At 36.0% G+C, this 19,915-nt stretch overlaps 1 protein-coding gene across 2 annotated transcripts in view; it reads right to left on the bottom strand.

Moving 5' to 3' along the window:
- DTL (denticleless E3 ubiquitin protein ligase homolog) overlaps positions 1 to 19,915 on the bottom strand; it is a 41,574-nt gene that overhangs the window by 12,803 nt on the left and 8,856 nt on the right. For both annotated transcript variants that reach the window (XM_026509100.4, XM_057315589.1), the window contains exons 6-13: positions 18,359 to 18,424; positions 17,038 to 17,150; positions 15,732 to 15,805; positions 14,096 to 14,199; positions 13,705 to 13,809; positions 10,898 to 11,010; positions 4,679 to 4,768; positions 1,811 to 1,946 (exon numbers count right to left, since the gene is read on the bottom strand). In XM_026509100.4, coding sequence (XP_026364885.1) covers positions 1,811 to 1,946; positions 4,679 to 4,768; positions 10,898 to 11,010; positions 13,705 to 13,809; positions 14,096 to 14,199; positions 15,732 to 15,805; positions 17,038 to 17,150; positions 18,359 to 18,424 — 801 coding nt within the window. The remainder of the gene's footprint in view (positions 1 to 1,810; positions 1,947 to 4,678; positions 4,769 to 10,897; positions 11,011 to 13,704; positions 13,810 to 14,095; positions 14,200 to 15,731; positions 15,806 to 17,037; positions 17,151 to 18,358; positions 18,425 to 19,915) is intronic.

Consider the following 19,915-nt stretch of genomic DNA (forward strand, 5'->3'; position numbering starts at 1 on the left):
CACTGTGCTTATATATTCTACCTTTTCTCTAATTACTATGGATGAACTTTCCACACCTCTAGCAAAGGCCTACACTTTTACTTGTAAATTTGATATCACCCTCTCACACTTGAGAACATTGCTCCAGCAAATGTCCTGCATCAAGTTTCCTTCTCTCTATAGGATCCTTCCAATCACATACAAAATGCTGTATTCCTATTAATACAAAACAAAAACAAATTTCGACACTGCTTCTTCCTTCAGCTACCACTTCATTTCTCTCCTTTCCTTTCTAGCAAAACTCCTTGAAAGAGCCCTCTATACTTGTAGTCTCTGAGTTTTCTTCTCTGATCCTTCTTAACACCCATCAGACACTGACATTGCCAACTGCTCTGATTAAAGTCACCAAATAACCCCCAAATTGCCAAATCCAAAGGCCAATTTTTGGCCCTTGTCTTACATGGAATGCTAAAAACTTTTGACCAAATTCATCCCCCTCTCCATTATTTACTCGGCTTCCAGGATATAATACTCTCCTGGTTTTTCTCTATCTCTGGTTGTGTATGTTCCTTCACCCCTCCAATGTCTAAACATTGCGTGTCCCAAGGCTCAGAACCCAGACGTATTCTCTTTTCTTAGCTATAGCTTCCTTCACCTATATGATGATGAATCCCAAATTTACAGCTCTAGCCCTGAACTGCAGAATTAAACATCTAACTGCCTCTCTGAGATCTTCATTTGAATGTCTAATAATCATATCAAACAACTTATCCAAATGGAACTTTGGCTATTCCCTCCCAAACCTGTTTTTTCTGCAGTGATTCCTGTCTAGGTTAATAGCAATTCCATTCTTCTAGCTTCTCAAGTCCTAAACTCTGAAGTTATCCTTGGTAACTCTCCCTTATATCTCATATCTGATTCCACACTACATTTACAATATACCCAGAACTTGAAGACTTCTTACCATATCTTTTGCTACCCCTCTGTCCAAGTCACCATCATTGCTTCCTGGATTATTTCAAAGGACTTCAAAATTAGCTTCCAGCTTTTACACTGATCCCTTTATAATTTGTTTTCAACACAGGAGTAAAAATGATCAAGTTAGGAAAAGTCAGATCATGATACTCCTCTATTTAAAACCCTGCAATAGCTTTTTATCCGTCAGAATAAAAGCCTAAATCATATAAGAACCTCATTTTCCACTACTATTCCCCTCCCTCTCCTTAGCTTGCTCCAGCCACAGGGGCTATAGCCACATTAGCCTCCTTGAGGAACAAAAAATATGCCAGGCCTACTCTTGCTTCAGGGCTTCTGTGCTTGCTGTTTTATCTGCCTGGAATGTTCTTCAAAATGTCCACATGGCTCGCTGTTTCACTTCCCTTACTCAAATGTCATCTAAACACTAAGGCCTCCCGGGGCACCTAATTTTCCAGTGTTCCTTTTTTCCCTAAGTATTTATTATTACCTGACATAGTACATATTTTACTTTGTTTCTTTGCCTCTCATACTAATCTGTAAACTTCATTTACCTCTTTAGGATTTTTGATTCTTTTGTTCATTGCTATATCTCCAGCAACTCAGAACAGTACCTAGCACATCATAGGTGTTCGATAAATACTTTGAAAATAAATCCACCACTGTATTCCAGTGCCTCGTGTAGATGATAAACAGTAGTGTTCAGAAAATATTTACTGAAAAGGATGAATGTCAAAAAGATGGTGCTTTCTTTTAAAAATATACCAAATAAGATCAAATTCAGCTTATCACTCTGTATGGTAGAATGAAACCAATCAAACCATAAACAACTTAGAAAAATTCATGAGATCCTTACCTAAGTCAGCTCTCACTTCTTTTTTCTTCTGAGAGGCCCAACCCACTATGGAGAGTTTATCTCCTCCTGATTTCTCCTCTAAGCCTCTATGCAAGCGCCAGATTTTCAGAGTATTGTCATCAGAGCAGGTAGCAATCTAATGAGAATCAGGGAGTTAAGAAGTTTCAATCAAAGATTTACAACAAAGTAAAAAGTAGATCTTAAGGACTCATGACTACAGAATCATTCTGTTTGATATACCAGGATATAGAAAATGATACCTGAAAAATCATATACTTCATTCCTTGCTTTCAGGAATCACTCCAAATTTCCAAAGGACTTTAGTTTCTTTATAATTCTGATGGTATGTCTTTTGTTGCCAGTCATGTCTTATCTGACCTAAAGCCCTATTATAAAATCAGTTTCATGTCATTTTACTCTCAAAAACCTGGGCAAGTCATCATCTTCACCACCTTCTATATAACTATGAAATATATAATTATGACACCTTTTTTATTTCCTCTCTTAAATGATAAACCAGTGAATGCCATCAACATTCAATTTCTACCACTTTCTTCTGAATTCTACATGTTCTGGCTTACTGCTAAAGTAATGGGACCATTTCCAAGATCAGGCTTAGTCTGTGACTCTAGTAGGCTGTGACAAGTAGAATGAAACCATTCCTTTGAGATTCTTTTTCAGATAGGTAAAGGAGCAATATGGGAAAACAACAAGTTCACTAGGCTGAAAGAAGTTAAAAATAACCTTTGCCCCTTTAAAAATATCTGACCATTCCCAATCTTGGTCCCAAGCCTTTTATGGCAGAGAAAGTCCAGCTTGAAGATCTTGTGGCAAATGGCCACTGGTACCAGAGCTGTTCCCCAGCATTTGTTTATATAATTTCTCTATTTCAGTCACTGAAGAGAGAGAGAAAAAAAGAACACACGTTCTCTTAAGTCTTGGCCCCCAAGAGACTGGCAGCTTTTTCCTTTCCTTACTGGGAGGCCAAAAGAAGACACACATTTTTAACTGCTCAACAAGAAATGCCTGGAATCCCCAGTTACTCTATGGTCTATTTACAAGAATTATTTCCAGAGCACCTACTGTGAGTCTGACAATTTACATTTTTTTGTTGCTTAATTCTCACAGTGTAAAAAGCCTTGAACTCAAATAACCTCATCTACAAAATAAGAATAAAGTTATTTGCCCAAGGTCACCACAATTAAGAGGCAAAGCTAAAACTGAAATCCAAATTTTTCCAATTTCAAAGCCTAGATTTTAAAACCATATTTTACTTTCTTATCTCTAAGCTAGGAACAAAGTTACTAAAACAAAACAAAATAAAAACTTTTAAAGAAGTGGTCATTAGATTAGTATAGGTAAACAGCCCTATCACTACCTATGAGTCTTTTCTGTACATACAGATAAGGGCAATACATGATAGTTGAAAAAAGAGAACATAAATAGCTGAATAACTAAAAAATTCTTAGTTCTACAAAGATACAAAACTCCATGTTAAAAGCAGATATTTCACTGGAAGTTACATGGAATCTCAGAAGAAAAATGTCATTGGGATGTAATTAGTGGTGATTAAAGCAACGAGTTAAAAAAAAAAAAAAGTCTATCATAACCACAGAAATGGTTATACAGATATAGAAACAAAAAGAAATCCAAAGCAGTACTGAAAAGCTAGCAGGGATGCCATGAGTAGATCAGACCATAAGAAGTTTCTAGAGGATAAAAAACAGATGGGAACTAAACCTCAAAACGTCATAAATGAAAGGGGAGATACCCATAGAAGTGATATTTCTTGTAAACCCCAAAAAACCCAAAGACCAGAGGCAGTAGGGGCTGGGAGAATGAGTGGAACTTGGCCACTATTATATGAAATCCCCATGTGTACACAAGGTTTATGTTTCTGGCCTTTTTACATTGCAGATATTTTGTCTGTTTGTCTTTAAGTATTATTGTTAAAAAAATTTTTTTACGTGAGAAATGTCTAAAACGTTTTGAAGCTACTTACATAGTGTAGCCATAGATAACCTAACACATATGACTTCACAGTAAGCACTCTTTAGGCATGTGAAAACTAAATTGGACTGTGCACTACAGTCACGATGTCACCTTTAATATACTACATTGATAACACGTAGAAAGTTAATAAAACTAGTTTTTCCACCTTAGATTTTCTTTTTACCGTGTATTTTCAGATGAAATTTAATTACATTGAAAACTTAACTCTGTTTAGGAAAGGAATTACTCTAGGAAATCAAGAAATCCATTCTTATCTTGCCATTTGCAATGACGTGGATGGAACTAGACAGTATTATGCTAAGCAAAATAAGTCAATCAGAGAAAAACAATTATCATATGATCTCACTTATACATGGAATTTAAGTAACAAAACAGAGGATCATAGGGGAAGAGAGGAAAAAATAAAACAAGATGAAATCAGAGAGGGAGACAAACCATAAGGGACTCTTAATCACAGGAAACAAATGGAGGGTTGCTGGAGGGGAGGGATGGGGTAACTGGGTGATGGACTTAATTAAGGAGGGCATGTGATGTGATGAGCATTGGGTATTATATAAGACTGATGAGTCACTGATCTCTATCTCTGAAACCAGTAATATATGTTAATTAACTGAGTTTAAATTAAAAAAAAGAAAAGAAGAAAAAAAGAAATCCAATTTTATTCCTTAGTGTAAGTTTCTCTACTGGTAGAGAAAAGTAGAATATGTATGGTTAATGCTGACATAGATCCTGGAGAGCCTCTAGATGTTTCAATCTTTAAACATGAAAGTCTGTGTAACTCTCAAACTAACCTTGAGAAAACCTACAAATCTGTGATCTACTTTTTAAACCAACGATAGAAATTTATTTACAAACCTTTGTGAAGTCTGATGGACACCAGCACACTGATGTGACCTCTTGAGAGTGACCCTGGAGCACAGTAGGAGGATGCCAGGGTGTGGAGACCTATCACAACATCAAAAAAGAAAAAAACAAGTCAGCAGAGCAGTATTAGGTCTCCTGGATAGAGCCTTTGAATCTCTCCACATCTGTGTCTTACAGAGCTTCACGGTTGTTACCAAATATCTCTAGGTATGCCTAGTTATAGCTCAGAAAAGAGTCCCAATGGGCAGTAAAAGTATTTCTGTCATTGATCTGAGAAAACAGAATGAAAATAGCCAAAATAAGTAAATAATATGAACTTAAATACCGGGACAGGTCTTATTTCAATTCAAAACTACCTAGCTATATATATTTTGACTAAAATTCAAGAATGACATTGTTCCTCACCCCTTAGCTGGTAAACTTTCTATAAGGATAGGGTTCAGCTGCTGGGTAGTATGAACTTCAAGTAGAGTTCTGTTTTTACATAGCCTAGACATTTTCAGATCTTCTCCAATTAGCTACTTCGAGGAATACTACATTAAATAAATCCTGAAGGTATCTCAGACATACTACCAGCTCTCCTGTGACAAGATAACAGTCTTTGCTCCAAAGGACACACTGATTTTTTTACCAAAGTCCCTGAAGTTATAGCCCTTCATTTTGAAGGAATACAAACTATATTCTATTCTATTCTATTCTATTCTATTCTATTCTATTTTACATGGCATTTTGGTAGCTTTTTTGGGGGAAAAATCCTTTAAAATTTCATTTTGGTAAATTTGCTTTAAGAAATCTTGAATTTTCAGTTAAGTACTGCCACGTCTTAATGAATCAAGAAGGGTCATATTGTGCAGTACTACACACGTGACAAAGGATCAGATGTCCCCCCCTCACTGGATGCCACTAGTAATATGCATTTGACGACTGACTTATTCAAGAGTTGTCAATCCCTTTCAGAGGCCATGGAATTAATCAGCACAAATATGGCATATAAACTCACATAACTATTATTAGCATGTGTTTGAAAAAGAGAAATTATTCTCTTTTCATTTTCCTGAGGCTCTAAATCATTGCTCATCTGCATGAAGAAAGTGGAGGCGACTCTGGAAAGAATATTTGCATAGAATGACTAAGAAAACTTAATAGATTCCTTCAATTGTAGTGAAGAGAGTTAACACACTGATTCATAAGGTCATCCAACTCAATTATTACTACTGCTTTCTTGGGTTAAATGGCACATGTAATGATTCAAAAAGCAAAAGAAGAGAAAGAGTAGAGTCTAATTTGCCTTGCTGGGTTAATTAGTTTAACAGAAAAAGCTTTTTCCTGAGTATTATCTAAAAGGATCTCACTTTCTGCCTCCTACAATGGCACAGAGAACAATAACTTATTCTCTCACAAGGTAGAGTATTTTAGAAAAGACTTTCAAGATAGTGTCTATCTCAGGAGCCACAGAAATTCTCCTCCCTCCTGCATTTGGGATGGCCCCAGCCCATTAAGTTTCTCTTCATCCATGGCCTGAGCAGGCCTGGTAGCAGCAAATTAAAAGGGAGAGAAAATCCTAATGTCCTTTTGACTGACCCTCCCTGGTAGGAACACATTATTCTACTCCACTGGTTTACTCTCCTTGTGGCCTCTAGCTTATCATTTCAAGATACTGCCTCTTCTTCAATTTTCTAGGCGTTACAATACCTAAGGGAACCTAAACATGTACACAAAGGATTAAAATAAATCTCAAGAAAAACCAAACATCCGCCAATAGAATATATGCACATTTTTGCATTTATCTATAGGATCTAAGAGAAAAAACAAAAGACCCCTTGAAAAACTTTTTACAAACTGATAATAAGGTAGGAATAATAATGACAATAAAAGTCAGTATTTGTTGAGCCAGGCACTTCGTATAGCATTAAAGTAGGGGGAAAGTACCTCTAAAAGTTAAACACAGAATTAATTACTATATGATCCAGCAATTTTTTTTTTAAAGGTCTATTCATCCATTTGAGAGATTGAGATAGCATGTGCGCAGGTGAGTGGGTGGGGGGAAGGGGGAGACAGAGAGAGAGAGAATCTCAGGCAGGCTCCCTGCCCAGCAAGGAGCCCAATGTGGGGCTCAATTCCATACCCTGGAGATCATGACCAGAGCTGAAATCAAGAGTTGGTCACTCAACTGACTGAGCCACCCTGGCGCCCCAGGATGCATCAATTCTATTCTTAGATATACACACAGAAAAACTGAAAATACATGTTCAAACAGAAACTTGTACATGAATGTTCATAGTAGATTTATAAAGCCAAAAAGTAGAATAATTTACATGCCCACCAACTAATAAATGGATAAATAAAATGTGGTCTACCCATACGATGGATATTCAACCATAAAAAGGAATGAAGTACTGATACGTGCAACAACACAACAAATGTGGAAAACATTATGTTCAGTGAAATAAGCCAGACATAAAAGATCCCATATTGTATGATTACATTTATAGGATATGTCCAGAACAGGCAAATCCATAGACAGAACATAGGTTAGTGGTTGCCAGGGGCTGAGGACAGGGGAGAATGAAGAGTGACTCTTCAAGGGTACAGTCTTTCTTTTTGGAGTAATGAAAATGTCTGGTAATGTGACAGTGGTGATGGCTACTCAAAATCAACTGTACATTTAAAAATAACTAAAATGATGGATTTTATATTATGTGAATTCTATCTCAATTAAAAAAAAAAGGGTGGAGAGAAGGGTATGTTATGGGCTGAAATGAGTACTAGTGTCCAGCAAGTTTGTATGAATGTAATTACAGGAGCTTTCACAGTTAAGGACTATCTTAGCATGGGACAGTATACTTGTTGACTACTTCAAAGAAGGTGAATTTCCCCTAGTCAAACTCAACTTGTTTTTAAATTCTTCATTTTTATTCAAATAAGTTTTTGTTTATTGTCACTTCGTTATGATAAAACATTACTGTAATTACAGGATTTAATTTTTTAAAAATCTCCCTCTACTCTTAAGTAGTTAGAGGAAACTATTAAGTCCAAGAGACATTTATACCTATGCACTTTTTTTTTAAATTTTTTATTATGCTATGTTAGTCACCATATGGTATATCATTAGTTTTTGATGTAATGTTCCATGATTCATTGTTTGTGTATAACACCTATGCATTCTGGAGATGGTCAAAACACAGAAAACTGTCCTCTCTTACATACTCTAGTTGTTATACAGACTTTAATTCAAGACACGAAGAATCCCCAAGTTAAAACTCCTAGAACTATGAAGGTTACCACTAGAAATAAATGGCTCTAAGCTACACATCTAATAAAACATTCTGTATCCTTAAACATGCAAAAAAGATCAGCACCTTTCCTCAAAAAATCTCCTTACTCTGCCCAGTCAGAAACCAAATCTCATCTTTATTTCTGCCATGAGATCATTTACACTTCCTAAAGTGTCAGGCTCAATGTTTCGCCAGTCAGCGGTAGAATGACTGTGCCAAATGAGTTTATTTATAACCATTTCAATACTATTCAGTGGCTATAACAGAAATGAACCAGGGAAGGGGGGGAGGTAAGGGTGACACAAAGGGTAAGAAATTAAAAAGAAAAAATATATTAACTGTTTTTATTTTTAAGTGTTGGTCCTTCGTATCAGAGTCTAACTATATTACATCTCCCTTTTGCTGAGCAGTGGTAAAGATTAAAAGGCCATTCTCTTCTGTCTTAAGATCTGCAACTCTTTTATTTCACTCTTTTTGTGCCCATGGGCTTTCTAACATAGGAAAACTCCCAACACTTGAGAGAATTCTGACCTTTTGGAAACACAGCAGAGCTACAAGATAACCTAACAGCATGATATTCAGCTTGCATGGAATGGTTTTTAAACTATATTCCACCCTTTTTTTTTAATCATGGAAAAGAGAAACTGAGCCACCTCCTAGGCAAATTCAATTTTAGGAGCAGTAAGCTTGCCAGGATCTCAAATATCAGAGCCTGCACACTGAGTTATGTGTGGACAGGCCGGAGAACATCATGTCTGAACCACATCATTCAACACTGACATGTGACCCAGCCTAGGAATTTAGAAAGGGTCACCCATGTATGTGATAGTCACTGACTGGATGTCTGAAAATGGGTTACTAACAACAGTCAAGTCTCTTTACTGCACATCTTTAGAGAGAGAAACTATACCTCAACCCTCACTCCCTGAAACAAACAAACAAAAAAGCATTTGTACTAGAGAAGATAACTAGAGAGGAACTTTCAGAATTGACAATAAAACTGTATCCATATATACACGCAAACACATATGTATAGAATGTATAATCATATGCATAATTATGTATACATATTAAAAACTGATTTTAAATGATTTTTAAAAATTATCAGTGCAGAAGTATTTTTTTGCATAATCTTTTATTATATTTTTTGTGTAATTTTTTTTTAAAGAATTAAAAACTTAAAAAGAAACAGACTTTGGTAGGAATAAAACCTTCCTGCTAAGTTGGGAGCCACAGTAAAAAAAGGAATGAAGATAAGACAGTGAGAGAAGGAGAAAGGAAAAACAAAAAGATGGTAAAATACGAAGTATTAAGACCAAATTTGAAACTCAAAACTTAAAATATAAGAAGAAAGATTTGTGTTAGTAACACGTTATCGATGAAGTTTAAAACTCAAGTCAGAAAATTTTATAGACAAGAAATTAGATACAAACTCTATGGATTAGAGTCTCAGATATATATTTGATAAGCAAAGTTTCATTTAAAAATACAATTCATGAAAGAAATGTGCTTGTAGAAAGAGGCAAGTACAATACAAAAGCATCTTGGATAGAACAACATCTCCACCATGTGACCATCTAGGATATAACCACTAAAAACTTAAGTTAGTGTTGTATTTTTGCACCTCTAGGTATACAGAGAAGTTATTTTTAGTATGTCCTCCAAGACCAGATGAACTTAAGCAGAATTATGCTTCACACTTGACAGGTTCTACCCTATCCTAAGCCAACATTAAAGATACGACTTCCTAGAGGTTGGCAGGACTAATACTGATATAATTTCCTCTTGAGAAGGCATTTGATAACATTGAACCCATGAATCTATCAAGTTTTAGACATTATGACTCTAAAATCCAAAATGTGGGGCACCTGGGTGGCTTAATCGGTTAGGCATCCAACTCTCGATTTTAGCTCAAGTCATGATCTTGGGCTCGTGGGATTGGACTCCATGTGGGGCACTGCGCCCGGCGCAGAGCCTGCTTGTCCCTCTTCCTCTGCTCTTCCCCCTGCTCACTTGCTCTCTCTCTCTCAAATAAATTTTAAAAAATAACAACAAAAAACAAAATCCAAAATGTGTGAATTCTGATCATTCAATTCACCAATGTCAAGAACATTTATGATATTACAGGGCAACCTAGAAGATAATTAATTTCTAGCCCTTGGAAAACAATGCCATAATGCTCTTATGTCTTTGAACTCCCAGACATTTCTATAATTAATTAGTACCACGAGACCTATTTTTCAGTAGTCAGCAAGTACTACTCATGTGATATTTCAGTTTTCTCTACTGAATGTCATACGGACAAATTTAAATTTCTTAGTTTACAGTAGTCACTTTAGGAATCACTGTTAAAAAGAAAAGAAAGAAAATAAACTTGTGAACAGAAATGGAATCTGTAAAATAAATTAAGTAACGCTATTAAATATATACAAAACCGATAAAGTAGACACATCTATTCTAGTAACCTTGAGACTGGCCACTTTTAAGAGAGTAAAGAACATAATTACCATACAAATACTTTTTAGTGTTTTGTGCAGACTCTATGGTTGATTTGGGCATAGGATCCTGGGAATTAAAATACTGTATTTTGAATGAGGAGTTTGAAAACACAGAGCAGAAAGGCAGTCCAACGTATTTGCCAGGAAGCAGGACAAGGTAGTTAAGTTCTCTCTAGACTTCTGAATTCTCAATTTCCTGATAATCTGTGAAACTGCTGGAATACATGGATTATCAATTTCTGAGAAGCTCTGGCCATGAAAGTGTGATATATTCTGACAATCAGAGTGAGGTTTGGCTGTGTTAAGCAAGAAGCAACTTTTACTGAACATCTAAGGTAGAAAAAGTTAATGTGTTTACATTAAACTTACTCATCTGGGAAGAAATATTTATAAGAATACTTTAGTCTCACATTTGTGAGGGAAGTTTGGTAACTTACCTTCCAGATGTAGGCAGCTTCATCACTTGAGCCACTGACTAAAAACTGGTCATCTGGACTAAGACTTGATTTAACATAAAAGGTAGAGTTTTGATGTCCATTGAAGATAGCCACTACCAGAGGAAAAAACCCAACAAATTACTTGGTTCTAGTGTTCACATAAATGCAGACAGTATACGTGTTCTAACAAGTTTTATTAAGTTAAAGGGAACTGGTCACTGGCAGAAAAGTAAAGGAAGTCTTGGAAAGAGGTTTTATATTAGACCCAATCTCATGATCTCAGCCCAAATACTTGGTATGGAGCTGGCTATGGAAGAGAAAGTGACAGAAAACATTCTTAAGGAGAAGAATGCAACCAGTGTCCACTCTTTTAGTAAAATGCCTTTATTAGACCCTCCTTCCCTACACTAGGATAGGGCTTTCCCTCTTGTGTAATATATTTGTCCTTTTTCCTCTTAGACTTCAAATCTTGAGGGTAGATTTCATATTTTATTCTTTCCTCACTAGACCTCACAGTGCTTTGAACAGAGATCTTCAAACATCTGTTGCATGAATAGGTAAGAACCAGTGGAAAGAGTTAAGATTTATGGATAGCTCATTTGGGATGTGGGAATCAACCTACCTACCTACCTATCTATTTATTTATTTATTGTGGGAATCTTTTAATCCAAAACTTTAAGCAGGCTGAAAAAAAGTAGCTAGTGGGGTAAGTTCTATGTTTGTATGTAAGATACTCCAACTAGGTTAGGGTTAGCCTTCAGGTTTAGACTTCTTACTATCTATGGTAAAAGGGCAAGTAATCCAATCTCGCACAATGTGCTTGATGGGTTCTTCTATCCTAACACCAAAACCTGAGGCCTCTGGTATCAGAACACGAATAGGAAATATAAGAAAAAAATCTCAGTTATTGGAGAATTTAAGGACATATTTAAGCAGGAAAAAAAGTTCACTCCAATCTTCTAACAGAAAGGAAGTAAGAATTATCAAGGGACTTAATAGCTTTCCTTTAGTGCTCACAGAAATCTCTTCCTTTTGCCAGAGCAAAACTGGAAAAGGACTTTGTATTTTTAGCTTTTCAAGAAAAAGCCTACATATCAAATACTCTCCACACCAATACTTCCACTGTGGATGTTAAGCAGAATATGACTCAATTCAGATACACATTTTCCTTTTATCTACTGATAGGTAAATCCCCACAAAATAAACAGGCTCCTTTGCTCTGAATACAGCTCTAAAACTATAATATAATTGTTTATCTTTCTTAATTCTGTGAATAGAAAACTACAGACCAAATTTCCCACTAGACCTGTAAGTATTTATTGCCCTCTGCTGGTCTAACCAAGTACACTAAATACTTCAAACCATTCCAAAAAACCTAAAGCCTGTATTGGCTTTGACTAGCTCAACTTAAACTTTCTTTGATAATCTGGACTCTGAAAATGCTTCAGTGAAGTGCTTCCGAGTCATCTTTATAAACATCTCTTAGTATAATAAAACACTGTAAATTAAAAGTACAGGAGATGAAGTATTAAACCCAGGACGCTTTCTGAAGTTTTGAAAAAGATAAGCAATTACCCAATGTCATACACACATCTGTCACTCAATTTCTAAAGAATGTATCTACCTACCTACCTATCTATAGGAACCAACAAAATAATTTTAGGAGCACAGGAAAAAGGCTACTAAATTTTTAGTACAGTAGCCTTAAGCATATTTGTTTGACTAGACCCCTTTAGGGTCAGACTACAAAAAAAATGACAGAGAAAGAGTTCTTGTACATTTGAAAATAACTTTTGGAGAAAGATTTTGAAAAGTCTATTTTATATGACCATCTAAATTAGAAGCTGTCCAAATTCTGATTCCATTCAGGGAAACAGCAAAAGAAGTTATAAACTGCTTCCCTTTTCCAAATACTCTTGCTCTTATTTAGACAACACCAGACCTAATCCAGGATATTGGAAATACCAACTGTGAAGCTGTCACAGAACTCAAACTCCTAATACTGGCTTGGGGTAGTCTTTGAAAACTTCTGTAAAAGCCTACTTCTGTACTGTTTTAAGATTTCTTATTTAATTCAGCACATCTTACTTTAGTGGGAAGTAGGTAGCTTTAGGGATTATAGAATCTGTCTGTTTCTGACAGAGCTATACTTGAGCAAAAACAAGGTTACTAATATGTAGCTTGCCTAAGTAATTGATAATATTCTTAAAATTATGTAACCCAAAAAACCTTCTTAGAGTATGACTGAGAAACTTTCATTTCTTCTTTTAAAGTGCCATGTATCAACTTTAAACACCAGATTCCAATTTTAATTTTCTTGAAGTAAAAAAAGGTGAGGTTAGGGAAAACTAGGGATAAAATAGACATTGCCCAACATTAAGAAGGCTGAGGTAAATAAAAACTATTTAGATACTTTAAAAAATTCATCCCCCTAATTTTAACAAACAACCCCTGAACAAGACAAAAGCTGAGAACAGCTTTATATATCCTACAAAATTTGAGACAATTCTAAATATAGTCAAAAGGACATAATTTCAGGAAAGACTCACTGCTAAAATAAAATTAAGTCACTATATACAGCAGGATTCTGTTTACTTGCGAAACAGCACAAGGAAAATATACCTATGAAAACATCACTAGAACTAATCAAAGACCCCAAAGCCCTCCAATGTGTTAAAAAATGTAGTTTAGAAAAAAAGATCAATATTAAATTATCAATAACAAAGACCTCTGCATTAGTTTCTGGGTAAGAGATTTTATTTTATTTTATTTTCCCAGGTAGAGATTTTAAATAGCTAAGACCTTACCTGGAGAAGTCTTTAATCCAGTCATATTGAACATGTAGATATTGTCATCCGTGCAGTTAGCAAATAAAGTAGAGCCCGTGGAATCCAAAATCAGACTTGAGTATCCTAGAAAAAGGAAACTTTAGTTAGCATGTCCTGATGACAGCAAGTAGAACTGAGGTGACAATGTTGAGGCAAGAAGATCATTCCACAAGATTATCAGATTATTCTTCCCCCAAATATATACAAACCAAAAATATTCTTCTGAGTTTTTATTTTTGAATTTCCAAAAGATACAACCACATGTTAATCTCAAGTCTATGTTGCTGAAAGCTAGCTTGATATTTAGTTTTAAAATTTTAACAAAAACTCACATTTCCAAAAAGGTCCTATAGGGTATAAAAAGGCTTACCTAGTTTTCGAGTGCTGCTACCTGGGTACAGGAAAGACTTGGATGCTACGGGTTCCTGTCGATAAGCAGTATAATTCTTACGTAAATCCCATATTTTGATTACCCTAAAAACCAAGGTAAAGAAAGTTACTTTGTAGCCCCCCCCAACTCCAACCAGTTTCAACTACATTGAACGTGAAAAGACTTTTAATCTAACTCCTCTGGCACATCAACCAGGTATAATTAGGAGATCTCATTGGGAAACAGACTGAACTATCTCATACTGTTGTTTCCAATGTCAGGCTAACAACTCTGGCAGAACGGAAACAGATGTGATCTGACCCAGTGATGGGTTACCTTGAGTTTACTTCAAGAGAGCGGAAAAGGAAGATGAAGGTTGGGTTCCAATGGTCATTGTTTCATTGTTTTCAGAAAAAAACCAAAGCAAAACAAGTGCTTCCTAAGCTTTTAACACTCTGTATGTAACCTCTAACGTTGTAAGTAACAAGCTCTATCCCTATGGTTTTATCTCTATATGTAACTCCTTAAGTAGTCTGGTCTAAACAACTTTTCCTGCAAAATAAAGTATTTTTGCATTTCATCTATTGGTATAATTGTCTTAATTCTCAACATGTAGTTTTTTTTTTTTAAGATGTTATTTATTTTTAGAAAGAAAGAGCAAGTGAGAGCAGGGGGAGGGGGAGAGAGAGAATCCCATGCAGACTCCCTGCTGAACTCGGAGCCCTAACTCAGGGCTCGATTTCACAACCCTGAGATCAGGACCTGAGTGGAAGCCAAGAGTAGGTCACCTAACCAACTGAGCCACCCAGGCACCCCCTTCATATCTAGTGTATCAGCAACATGAAAACACAAGCTTGATCTAAAAGGGCAATATCCTTGGAAACAAACAGCAAGGTTTCACAGCCATTCACAAGTATAACTAGTAACCTTGAGATGATCCTTCATTTGTGCCTGAGAATTTGGTCCACAGACGAGTTTTACTGTCCAGAAGACACAATGGAAATCCTAGTTCATTAAACCATCATTTTTTAAAATTAGTTTTGAAGGGAGATATGATAAATAAAAGGGCAAAGAAGGGTGCTTAAAAACACTCAGAGAATTTTTATTGTAACAAAGCAACAAATCAAGAAGTACCATAAACTTATTCGAAAGCCAAACATTCAGACCAATCATGGATGGCAGGTATATGAAAGTCATTAGGTCTTAGTATCAATATAGGTAGATTACTCCCCTTCTTTTAGGGTATTACTTTTAGGGTATTACTAAACCTGAGAAGATAAAAATCCAAAATAATAGAAATTTTATTCCTGAAAATAAGATTCACTGCCTAAATTACACTGCATGGACAAGTGAGCTACCCATCCAGCTTCTCTACAACAGCAGCAACAGCCAACACTACTTCTATGTGCTAGATAATGTGCTAAGTGTGACATATGGATTACCTCATTTAATTATTTGAGCAAGAGTCCTAACTAGATATTTTTCAGTGTGATCTGTAGTTCCTCTTCTCAGCTGGATATTCACTATGTTGAAAGTTAAAAGCATACACATTCAATTATAATGGGACTAGGTGACTTCCCTATCACAGTTTATGAAAGAGATCTCATCAAAAGAACCAAGAAATAAAGGCTCTTACCCATCCACGGCTCCTGCTGAGACTAATGTATTCTCATCTTGAAAGAGGACCACAGTAACACTCTGTTGGAAATCCTGACAGCATAAGGCAGAAAAAGATAGAAGAAAGTCCTATCTTGGGTATCATAATCTTCATCAAGAGACCAAGGTGCGAAAATGATAGATAGCCCCCACCCAAATTCTGAGACTAAATCTTCCCTCTCCAATAATCCTAAATCAGATATACTGACCAAGAAGTAATTTTAGCATTAAAATGACCTAAACATCATTAAGTTATAGTACATAGTGTTGACTTTGACTTGCACTCGAGAAACAAACAGGTGAATAAAATATTTGTCTAAACCTCCTGGTTCTACTTAAAAATCAGTCCTACTAATAAGCTACATCTCCATAGGAAACTCATTTAACTTTCTTGTGCCTGTTTCATCTCCAAAATGTCACCATCTACCTAAACTGTCACATAGGAGTGTCTAAAGAATTACTGATGAAAGATGATTATGTGCTCTGAAAAATTTAAAGGAGCTCAATGGAATTTCACCTCCTAATTGCTGTTAACAAGTTTTCCTGGCTCAGAATCTGATATCCATTTTAACTCCATTTGGCCGCCAAAAACTACTGTTAATCCTGTCAGTTTCCACTCATGCCTGTGTTCCTACTCTTGGTATGCAATTTCAAGTCCTAACGTTTTAGTAAACACACTTCTCCAACATATTAATTTGGCTCTTACAGACCAGGAATATTAGAAAAATAAACACATTAAAGTAAAAGCCATGGTGATTTTTTTTAAAAGAAAAAAGATGTATTATGGGCAATGTTTAAGCTTTATGCTTTGAGTACAAGGTACTAGAGAGATATTACATTCTACCTAAATGTTTCAATATATTTAAATATTTTGGCAAATGTTTAAAAAATATTAAAAATTCACATATTTCCTATAGTTTGTGTTATGTAAAAAATGGGGATTACCCACCTCATAGAAAACTCTATCATGGTAGTTATTACGCTTCTTCAAACTATCCCCCCTTTCCTAATAAATTACATTATATTGTAGATAGTGTATGCATGGAGATCTCTAGGGATGAGGCTTAGGAAGACGAATTTTTAATATGCTTCCAGGTGACTGTGTTACACACTAGAGTTTGAGAACTACCACTATAAGTATTGAGCAGTTAAGTAATAAACCACTGAATGAAGATTCTCATTCACTTAATCTACAGCTATTTTATGCCCAACAAGTTACCTAAAATGAGATTCCATCCTACTCCATGTTAAGATCTGCACACGTGTACGCAGCTATAAAACCTTACCACAGAAGGAGCAAGTCCTTTTGAATTCTGCTTCTTCTTAGGTTTTGAAGGGGTTTGCTTGTCTAAGGTATTGTGAGCTCCACTGATTTGATTCACTTGCCTATAAAATCCATCTGAAAGACAGTCCAAACAAACTGATTTAGGTTTCAGAACTTTAGTCCCATGCTGAATGTAACATTTTCACATAAGAGCTCAGAATTAATTATATTCTTAATCGAAAAATTAGAAGCCATCAGAACTACAGCATTACATTTCTTTTGGTGCCATTATGATGTATAGAAGAGAAATAAGCATACGATATTTATAGCAGCTTTATTCCTAACTGCCACAACATGGAGGCAATCAAGATGTCCTTCAGGAGATGAATGTACAAATAAACTGTGGTATATCCAGATAACAGCACATTATTCAATAGTAAAAAGAAATGAGCTACCAAGCCATGAAAAGACAAGGAGAAACCTTAAATACATATTAAGTGAGAGAAGCCAATCTCAAAAGGCTACATACTGTATGATTTCAACTATGTGACATTCTGGAAAAGGTAAAACTCTGGAAACAGCAAAAAAACAATCAGTGGTTGTCAGGAGTTAGGGGGAGAGTAGGATGAGCACAGAGGATTTTTAGTATTGTGAAACTATTCTGTATACTATAATGATAGACACATATCATTACACATTTGGCAAGACCAATAGAATGTGCAATACCAAGAGTTAACCCTACTGTAAAGTACTGAGGGACACTGGGTGCTAATGGTGTATCAGTGCAAGTGCAGCTTTTTAAACAAATGTCCAACTCTGCCATGGGATGCTGATAGTGGGAAAGGCAGTAGGCATAGGGAGTATATCAGTACTCAGAACTCTCTGTATTTTCTACTCAATTTTGCTATACATTTAAAACTGCTCTGAAAAACAGTTTATTAAAAATAAATTATTTTTTAAAAAGGAAGTAAGCAGTTAGATGATCACTGCATTCTACTAATGGTATCATGGGGGCAATGTGGGCATAACTACGTTTAATTTAATCCAATTCTTTAAAGCCAAATAACATTTAAAAGGTCGTTTACCACTGAGCCCATGTATTAATAATTCCAATTCTATCAATAATTTAGGTAAGTGGCATAGTTCAGAAGACAATATGAGATAAATACAGAGGGTAATACTTGCAACAATCACAACAATCCTGAGAATTGGAACAGTGAGCAGAAGAAATGAGGGATTATGAACATGTGCCACCTGCTGGTAATCGGATGAAATCACTAACTCATTCAAAATAAGTATGAGGTGATCTCACACTTATCAAAATTAAAATGGAATTAGGCTACCTTTTTTGTTGCACCTGGTGTCCCAGACCATAATGTTTCCATCTCTTCCACCTGTACAGAAGACAGCTATGGGGAAATAAATAGTTTATCAAGAAGTTAACAAAACCAGGCCAATAATGCATGCATTTCAAGTTTCCTAGAGCATCTATTATATGGTAGTACTGTAATTGGCATAGGCAATTAAAAATGAAAAAATATATGGCTCGACAACAAATAAGAGAAAACAAAGCTGTGAAGGATTATAAAGAACTCAAAATACTATGCTTTAGAGAATAATCCCTCTGTGTAAATATTCTTAAAACACATAAAATACTATATGTAGTATACCTATGGAAAGAATAATGAAAAAGCAATAACCAAAATATACTGAGAGTTTACTAAGCGCTCACACACTATCCCATGTGCTTCATATACATTATCTCGATTCTTGTTATCAACCCTATTAGGTGGATATTATTATCCTCATTTTAAGATAAGAAAACTAAGGCATAGAGAGGATAAATAACTTATAAAGGTATTCCTAGCAGAATAAATCCAGAGCCCACTCTCCAAATCTCCAAGCTGTACTGTCTTCAGTATAAAAATATGGACCAGATCCATACAAAACGGTGAAAGAGGATGCCTCTAGGGATGGAAAAAGGGCAACGGGATTGGAGAAGGGAACATAGGGGAACTTCAATTTATCTGTAATGTTTTATTCTTTAAAACGAAACCAAAAAAACTCTGCTTCCTGTGTGGAAGAGTGAGCACTTACCAAACCAATCCACTTGCATTAGCTGTAACCTCTGGACAAAACATAAAAACCAACTACCTGAGGCCTCTTTATAAATTGAACGAAAACATGCAATTTTTGGAGGGAAGTCAACACCTGAAGCAAGTGATTGGCCTGGGCTAAGTTACTGGCTTTTGTAGTTGTACCTTGAAGGCGGCCACAGTTGCAGTATCAGTACCAGGCAGCTAAGATGCCAATACAGAACCTGCCATCTTTCAAGCCAGAGGACGAGGAGAAGCAGACTGAGGTAACAAGAGCTGCCAGAGCCAGAGCGAGAGGGGAACCACGGAGAGAGCCAGAGAAAGGCTAACTCTAACTCTGTGTTTAAACTTAGCACAGGTCTCTGGTTGATCCCTGAACCATATATGCAAGGGAAAAGCAAAAGAGGCTTATAACTAAGGCTTAAATTAAAGAACTGAATCGAGATCTGACCCTCCTGTAGGTCTGACATCTGCAATTTGACTCTTACTGAGTTAATTCCCTGTTAAAACAAAAACATTGGGATGCCTGGGTTGTTCAGTCAGCTAAGTGTCCGCCTTCAGCTCAGGTCATGATCCCAGGGTACTGGAATCAAGTCTTGTATTGGGTTCCTCACTCAGTGGGGAGCCTGCTTCTCCCTCTGCCTGCCACTGCCCCTGCTTGTGCTCTCTCTCTCACAAATAGATAAATAAAATTAAAAAAAAAATCAACAGATGAAAGTCCAGGGAGATAAAAATGACTTTGCCCAAGAGTTTAGAGGCAGAAACCGGAATAAAACACAGGGGTTCTATGTATAATTATAAAAG

The sequence above is a fragment of the Ursus arctos genome, unplaced genomic scaffold (genome assembly GCF_023065955.2).
Source record: "Ursus arctos isolate Adak ecotype North America unplaced genomic scaffold, UrsArc2.0 scaffold_2, whole genome shotgun sequence".
In the NCBI taxonomy this organism is placed as follows: Eukaryota; Metazoa; Chordata; class Mammalia; order Carnivora; family Ursidae; genus Ursus; species Ursus arctos.